The 8,695-nt window shown below is 50.2% G+C and overlaps 1 protein-coding gene across 2 annotated transcripts in view; it reads right to left on the bottom strand.

Moving 5' to 3' along the window:
- The window catches only part of PDCD6 (programmed cell death 6), an 18,463-nt gene extending 17,971 nt beyond the window's left edge, over positions 1 to 492 (bottom strand). For both annotated transcript variants that reach the window (XM_004698114.4, XM_004698112.2), the window contains exons 1-2: positions 380 to 492; positions 138 to 199 (exon numbers count right to left, since the gene is read on the bottom strand). In XM_004698114.4, the coding sequence (XP_004698171.1) occupies positions 138 to 199; positions 380 to 477 (160 nt within the window). In that variant the 5' untranslated portion in view covers positions 478 to 492. The remainder of the gene's footprint in view (positions 1 to 137; positions 200 to 379) is intronic.
- Positions 493 to 8,695: the final 8,203 nt, after the last annotated feature.

Below are 8,695 nucleotides of genomic sequence, written 5' to 3'. Positions count from 1 at the left end.
ACTGCGGAGACTAACCGACCGACTGCTGACTTGGCGGTGAGCGGCCCAACGGGTAAACCATGCGCCACCCCGGGCTGCCGGTTCAGGTAACCGAAGGTAGCCGCGCGCGGGCTGGGAGCTCCGGCGGCGGCACTCACCGTTGGAAAGCGCCTGCTGGAGCTCGTTGTCCGAGATCACGCCGCTCCGGTCCTTGTCGACCCTAGGAAATCACGGGGCCCGGCCGAGCCGGGGGTCAGGAGGCAGGCCCCCCCGGGCAGCGCGCCCCACCCGCGGGGCGCCCTGGGGCCCCGGCCTCCTCCACCTTCTCCCCGTTTCCCCGAAAACAGCCAACGATCCCCAAACGGGGCGCTCGGCCGTCCGCTCTCCCGGGGGGCCTCACCTCTGGAAGACGTTCCACAGGAAGCTCTGGTCCGGCAGCGCGGCGCCCGGGGCCGGGGCGGCGCCGGCGCCCGAGCCGGGGCGGTAGTAGGACGCCATGGGCCCAGCGGCAGGGCGGACGTGCCGGCGGGGTCCGGGGGGAAGACTCAGCGGCTCCACTTCCGCCTCCCCCAGGGGCGCGGCAGGGCGGAGGCGCTATTTCCGGTATTTCCGGAAGTGCGTACCCAGCTGGGGCGGTCACGCGGCCGGGCGCGGCCAATCGGAGCGCAGTACGAGCTGGGCGGCCGCCGCGGGGCTTTGGAGCGGCAACGTGGACCGCCTCACCTCCCTCGGTCTCTCCGGGCTGGGTCCCACCGCTTCCTTGCTCCCCCGGAGGCCCCACCTCGCCGCCGCCCTCCTCCCACGGCCTTTCAACACCCGCCCCCCGCCTTCCACAAAGCTCACCGCTACCCTCCGTGCGGGGCCCCACCTCACGGCCGCCCTCCCCGCCGCCTGCCCGCGACCCCTTAAGCGTGGTGCCAAATTGACCTGGGCCTGAAGTCATGGCTCTACATAGGTGCAAAGCCAAGCCAAACCGAGGAGTCCCGGTGGTGTACGGGTTACTTGTTGGGTGGCGCTCCGCATGGTCGGCAGTTCGAAACCACCAGCAGTTGTGCGGGAGAAAGACCGGGCCTTCTGCGCGCGGGAGCAGTTGCTGTCCTAGAAACCCACAGCGAGGTCGCTGCGAGGCAGCGTTGACAACGTGGCAGTGGGTTCGTTTTTTTGTTTGGGGGCCTCCAGACCCGTGTAGTGGAACTTAGATTCTGAGCGCCCCATTTGCAGTCGGCTGTGGATGACTGCGAACACCCACACTCCATTGCTGGAGCTCCCACCGAAGATTAAGCCTCTACTTAACGCTGATCATTAGCGAGGGAGGAGAGCGGTCTTGCCAACTGGCAGAATGCATTGGGATGTATTCCCAATGTATTCTCAAACCCCCTTTTCAGCCAGCCCAGGGAGGGGCTGTCTTGAGGGGAGCCGGGCCTTGCCTGGGAGAGCCCCGTACTGAGGGCGCCCCCACCCACCCACCCACCAAGCCATGAATCATGCCCTATGAACCATCCCTGATTACCTTGGTAAAAGGCCCTGGACCGATTTTGCAAACTCCTGTGTAACAAAGTATATCTCCCTTGCTATCAGCTCCTCATTTTGTCCCCTTCCTCCCGAAGCCTTGATAATTTATAAATTATTATTATTTCATCATGTCTTACATTGTTCAACATCTCCCTTCACCCACTTTTCTGTTGTCCATCCCCCAGGGAGGGGGTTATATGTAGCTTAAGCAGAAAGAAAATGTTTGGAGAATGATGATGGCAACAAATGTGCTTGACACAATGGATGTATGGATTGTGGTGAGTTGTACAAGCCCCCAGTAAAGTGATTTTAAAAAAGAATGTATATGTCCCAAATTATGATTCCATTCCTTTTGTCTTTTAAGATCATTTTATTGCTACCCTTACTGCTTTTATAACAACCCATACATCAATTGTATCAAGCATATGTGTATATATGTTGCCATCATCATTTTATAAACACTTTCTATTTGAGCCCCTGTTATCAGCTGTTCCTGTAACTGATGTATTGATTTGCCACTGAAATAATATTTCAGCCATGAATTTGTGACAGTTCCCGCTGTGTTCCATACGTACTTAAGTACTTGTAAACACCATTATGATCTCATCCTAAAGGTCTCCCTCATCCAGCTGATGTGCCTTTGTCTTTATCCTGTCTCTGTCCCATTAAGACTTAATAAATGCTCTCCTTAAGTTATATTTGAGTTGGGGTCTCTTGTGCACCCTGAAACGCCTGTGACAACTTAAGTGTGCAGAATGGAAATGATCTCAAAGGGCTAAGGGACTTCATCTTGTGGGTATTCATTCTTGTGTTAAAAAATCAATGAAACAAGTTTGGATATGTTCTAGGAGAGAAGAAACCTGTGTATGATCATTTGAGTTCTTCTAAATTTTTTTAATCTTCTCCACAAAGCTGCTTCATGCTAGATTGAACCAGTAACCCCCTACCCACCCCTCTGTAGTCCCCTTCGACCTATACAAGCAAGTTGGGGAAAATACTGACAGGGTTCCCCTGCAAGTAATTGTGAACAAGATTCCCTGCAGCACAGTCCTGCTGCATATGCAATGTATACAGTGAGTTTCCTCACCAGCAAGCACCAGCAGTGGAGTGCGTCCTCTGGCCCCAGCATCCATCTTACCAGTAACCTGCTTGACCCTCAGAGTTTGGCCGGAACTGCACCCACCAACAAGTGATTTGCAGACCCCAAAGACATGAGGGAACAGACTCAAGGGAGGCGTGGCGGGGGAGTGGAATAGACTGTCATTTTCCAAGAGTTGGACTTTGGGGATGTTTTTCCATTTCCAACTCCTTGGCACTAGTTGGGTATTCATCCTTACAAAAGAAAATATTGTCACACAAAGCATTTTCAGTAGCCTCATGTACATGTGAGGGCTGAACAGTGAATAAGGAAGACCTCAGAAGAATCGTGGTTGACAACCAGAAAAATCAACAAATCTGTCCTGAAGTACAGCCAGAATGCTCCTTAGACGAACGGAGGGCAAGCATTTTTATGTAATTTGGACATATTATCAAGCAAGAGCAGTTCCTGGAGAAGGACATCATGCTTGGTGAAATCAGCGAGATGGTACAAGGCCCTCAAGGAAATGGCTTGGCACAGTGGCTATAACAATGGGCCAAACAACAATTGTGAGGATGGCAGAGGAGCAGGCAGTGTTTCATTTTGTTGCACATAAGGTTGTTACGGGCCTGACACAGCACCTAACAACAGCACCCAGTCATTTACCGGCGCCTCGATGAACTCAAGGATAGGAACAAGACGAGGGCAGCACAGGACTGAGCGATATTTCGTTCTGTAGTACTGGGGGTGGGAACCTACTCGATGGCCCTAACAGCACCAACAAAGGCAGGAAGGCCGTATCAAGGAATTCACTGCACTGCGAGGGGGAGTGGGAATGCTCCAGCCTGGCGTGTTTTTCAAGTCCTGATTCAGTAAACCCTGATTTGTTTCATCCTCAGCACCAGTAAGCATTTCTTCGAGGGGTGTATGCCAGCTGCTTAACGGAGTATTGGGCACCAGAGAACTGGGGACGGCCTTTATCAGGGCACCCGACACTTTCTTCCCTGTGGACACTGATCTATTATTCAAAGCTCTGGACACAGCTACAGATCCCATCAGCTATCGATTCTCCCCGTTGTATCAGCTTCTGTCCTACATTTCTTTCTGTCTGGCCCATGGAGCCACATAACTTGAGATTTCTTCCAAACTGCTCAAAGAAATTAGGATAGTCAGTGTCCCTGCATTCCCCTAAACCGTCCATCTGCCAACTTGCTTTGTTGGGAAGCCAGGGCTCACAAGTGTTAAGCACCTAGCCTAACGATATGACACCACCCAAAGGAAGCCAGGCCTTGCTGCACGTTTCCTACCACATCTCAGCAGCAATGAGGCTGATCTAAAAAGTACTGGGAAGGGAAGGTTGAGAGACACTCCGCCAAATGCATACCCCAGTAAATGCTCAGCTTGGACAGAAAGTTGGCTTGATCAGGTTCCCTGCTAAGCAGCCTCTGCTTTCCTTCACCTCATCCCTGCTCCACGGTCCTGACTGAGCCCTCCTGGGATGGTGGGGAGAGGGGGCAGGTGAACCTACCTTCCTTCACCCACTAGAGCCCCTCATTTTCCATGCCTGTCTTGACCAGGGATGAGCAGCAAAGGGCCAGCCACTATCTCTCCACCATCCTGGAATCCGATTCCCTCCAGACCAGACAAGTGCTTAGCTTTCCACTGTGACTTAGGCTCCAAGAAAGAAGCTAAAAGATAACAGTTCTGTTTTCTTTTGTATATTCAGGTTAATTTGTGTATCCAAAGGTTAGGTCAGGCTTTCCTTTTTTGTCTAGTTTTCTGTGCTGATTGGACACTTCCTTTTTTGTCTAGAGACTGTTTGTTTTGTTTTCTCCTAAGGCTCACAAATACACATTTTTTGCCTTGTGTCTTTGCCACCTATGGGACTCCCAATAAATATTTGCTAAATAAAGAGATGGCCAAGTGAGCTAGTACTCATTCGTCTGTCCTTCCTATGTGTGTGAAAAAGATGAACTACCTGAAGAAAAGAAGCCACGATGGCATCGCGGGTTACACCTTTGGGCAGCTAACCACAAGATCAACAGTTTGAAACCACCAACTGCTCCTCCAGAGGAAGATGAGGCTTTCTACTCCTGTAAAGAGTTCCAGCCTCGGAAACCCACGGGGGTAGTCCTACCCTGCTCTGTAGGGTCACTATGAGTCAGGTCGATGGCAGTGAGTTTGGTTTGGGTGAGAGGAAGAAAAATGTGAGTTTGGGATTTGAGGAAGACCCATTAATCATCTGCAACATGCAGAGACGCAACCTTGTTTGCTGAAAGGAAGAGGATTTGAAGCACTTCCTGATGAAGACAGGAGAATACTGTGCCACTGCTTGTCCCCTCTAAGCAAGGCAGGGGTGCCCCCACCCCCACATCTGTTTCCTCCCTGGCTTTAGAATGCACACCTGAATGTCTGCGATTCGGCGGAGGCCACGAGAGGGCGCGCGAGCGTGGGAACCGCCTGGTGCCGGGCTCCGATGGAACTGAGCTGGGTTCCCAGGGCATATCAGCCGCTTCTTTCCCAAGGGACCACAGGCCCCGGGGCCCGAACCTGCGCCCCATCCGCAGGGAGATCCGGACTGGGAGAGGGGGCTGGGTCGGCCTTTCCAATAGTGGGCACAGAGCTGCGCGTTTCCCAGACTGTGTTCTTGACTTTCTCCTCCAATAATTCATCAGGACTTATGTACACGGTCTGCACCCCACCATTGGCACCGAGAAAGTGCTTCCCTAACGATTGCCTCAAAGGAAAACACAGCGCAGTTCTGTTCTGTAACACGTGGGGGCGCCAGGTATTCATGGACGGCTCCAGATTGGGGTTCCCAAAAGGAGAAACACAGCTGGCATAAACTGAAAGAACTCAAAGGGAAAAAAAGTCAAGCTTCGAGTTGCAGTGTTGAAAGATTCTATAGGCAAAATATTGAGTGATGCAGGAAGCATCGAAAGAAGTTGGAAAGAACACATAGCGTCGCTGTATCAAAAAGAACCAGGTGGCATTCAACCATTTCAAGAGGCAATATATGGTCGAGAATGGAACGGAAGGAAGAAGTCCAAATTACACTGAAGGCACTAGCCCAAATTAAGGGTCCAGGAATCGATGGAATACCAATTAAAATGTGTTTCAACACTGATGAAGCACTGGAAGCACTCACTCCTCTCTGCCAAGAAATTTGAAAGATGGCTCTTTGGCCAACTGACTGGAAGAGATCCATTTTTGTGTGTCCATTCCAAAGAAAGGTGCCCCAACAGAATGCTCAAATTACAGAACAGTCTCGTTAATATCCCACCACTTGTCAGCTTGTTGTACTGTGGTGTGTGGTGTGATGCTGGGAGCAATGTCACTGGTGTTTCAAAGGCCAGCAGGATCCCCCAAAGTCAACAGGTTTCAGTGGGGCTTCCAGACTCAGAACAGACCGCGACGAAGGCCTGCGCCTCACTTCGCAGGAAGGAGCCACTGAAAACCTTGTGCCCAGCTTCGAAACCTTGTCAGACACTGAATGGAAGCAGAACGCTGTCCGAGAGAGTGCCAGAGGAGGGCGCCTCCCGTGAGAGGCACTCAAAATGTGACTGAGGAGGAGCTGCTTTGTTGTGGATGACGGTGACAGGAGTCGGGTAAAGCCTGTGGGAGTGGGGCCTTCAGGATCTTCATTTGCTGACGGGGTGTGCGTGACTCAAGGTAAAGAGAAACAGCTGCAAAAATCTGCTAATGATCGGAACTCGGAATGTGTGAGGGTAGGAATCTAGGAAAATTGAGTGTCCTCCAAAATGAAATAGAATGCATAAAGATTGATATCCTAGGTATCAGTGAGCTGAAATGGACTGGTATTGGGCTATTTTGAGTCAGAAAATCATGATTTAATATACTGGGAATGATAAAATCAAAAGGAATAGTGTTGCATTCATGGTCAAAATAGACATTGAAAAATCACTCTGGAAGTACAGTGCTGGCTGTGGTAGGATTATATCTATCCGCATTCAAGGAAATCCAACCAATTTAACTACTGTTCAAATTTATGCACCAACCACAGCTAGTGATGAAGAAACTGAAGAATTCTACCAATATTTTTAGTTGGAAATTGACCAGACTTGAATTCAAGATGCATTGATAATTATTGGCGATTGGAATGCAAAAGTTGGAAACAAAGAGGAAAGGACAGTAACCGGAAAAGATGGCCTGTGGTCATTTTCTATGAAAATAGAAATGAAGCTACAGACCGCATGACAGAATTTTGCAGAACCAACCAATTGTTCATAGCGAATGCCTTTTTCCAACAACACAAAAGGAGATTATACACGTGGACTTCTCCAGATGGAACACACAGAAATCAAATCGACTACATCTGTGAAAAGAGAAGAAAGAAGAGCTCATCATCCCTAGTTAAAACAGGCAGGGTCTGACTTTGGGATAGACCATTGACTTCTCATAGGTAAGTTCAAGTTGAAAAGGTTGAAGTTGCCAAGAATCTTGTCTTGCTTGGATCCACAATCATTGCTCATGGAAGCAGCAGACAGGAGATCCAAAGATGCTTCGCATTGGGTAAATCTGCTTCACGCGAACTCTTCCGTTTCATTCCTTATCACTTCCAATTTTCCTAGATTCATGCTGCGCACATTGCAAGTTCTGTCTCTCCCTACCTTGTGTCGTGCCCTGTCAGCAAATGCAGCTCCTTCAGGATCTACTTCCTGAGGCTTTAACCGACTCACCACCCCGGTTGACTCCATTCCAACAAAGCAGTTCCTCCTCAGTCACATTCCGAGGTCTGTCCGACCCTGAGGGGCCCATTCTCTGGCACTGTCTCTGCCGATGTTCTTTTTCCATTCATTAGACCTTCAGTCGGACGATGTTTTGAAGCTACACACATTTCCAGCAGCTCTGAAGCAGGGAGCTGAGTCCTGCTTCTTTGTTCTTGGTTGGCAGCGTCCCTGAAACCTGTTCACTTTGGGTGACCCATTGGCATTTGAAATACCAGTGGCATTGAGTCCAGCAACACACAAGCCACCACAGTAGGACACACTGGCAGACGAGTGTCATCCATAGCCTCTGCCAAGGGATGCTCCGACGCAGTAGACATGGCCTCGAGGCTCACTTCAAACCAAAGATATGGAGATTCTTTTTCTTTGGGCCCGTGTGCTTCACAGCCTAACTTCACCAGCAAAGGAATTGGCCTCGGTTTCCTGGCTCCTAGCCATCCACAGAAGGATCCCTGAGAGTGGAGTGGGTTACCTGTCGGGCTGCTAAACACATGGCCAGAAAGTGGAACCCCCCCGGGCTCTCCGAGGAAGAGCTATGAGGCCCTCTGCGCCCAGAAAACTGAATGACCTAGGAAATCAAAAGAGGAACTTCTACCATGTCCTGTAGGGTCACTGCGGCACATAAGTGACTTCATGGCTGTGAGTTGTTGTTGGCTTTTGTTGTTCTCAGCAATTCGTACCCAGACAACAAGAGCTTTCTAGAAGAACAAATATTGATTTCCAGGAAGGCAGATGGATTTTTTTTAAGTTTCATTTAGCAAGATCTGATCAAAGAGTTCCGTTCCAAACCAAACGCACTGCCACTGAGTCGATTCAGATTCAGTCAGGTCGTCTACGGGGTTGTGTAGACTGCAAATCTGATGGGAGCAGGTGGCTTCGTCTTTCTCCCTCTGGGCCCCTGGTAAGTTGGAACCAGAATCTGGGCATCCCTTGGTGCCTGATCCACAGTCACCAGGGCTCCTTTTTGGTGAAAAATACTGACTGGATGGTTGTGCCAACCTGGCTGATAAACTAAGGTGACCAGATTTTAACATTGGTAAAGCAGGACAAAAGCGGGACACCATTGATCAAACTCATATCCTGGCGAAATAGCCACATGGCAGCCGAAAACCATATACCCTAACTTGTCGTGCATTCTTTCCAAAAATCGGGACTTTTTAAAACACCACGGGACATGGAACAAATTGTTTAAAATCGGGACTGTCCCGCCAAAAGTGGGACGTCTGGTCACTTTACGATAAACACATGTTGGGTTAACTGAAGGGTGGAGAGATAAATGGCTCAGTGAGCCTCGCCTTTCTAGTTCTCGGGTCTCTTGCTTTCTGATGGTCGGACCAGGGTGCAGCTGCCTTAGCAGTTCCCTGCTTTAGCTGGCAAG

The sequence above is a fragment of the Echinops telfairi genome, unplaced genomic scaffold, assembly GCF_000313985.2.
Source record: "Echinops telfairi isolate 266 unplaced genomic scaffold, ASM31398v2 ScPeMD7_7469;HRSCAF=8507_1, whole genome shotgun sequence".
Taxonomy (NCBI): domain Eukaryota; kingdom Metazoa; phylum Chordata; class Mammalia; order Afrosoricida; family Tenrecidae; genus Echinops; species Echinops telfairi.
Note: the sequence above shows the minus strand (reverse complement) of the source record. Positions and strands in the feature narration are given on the sequence as shown.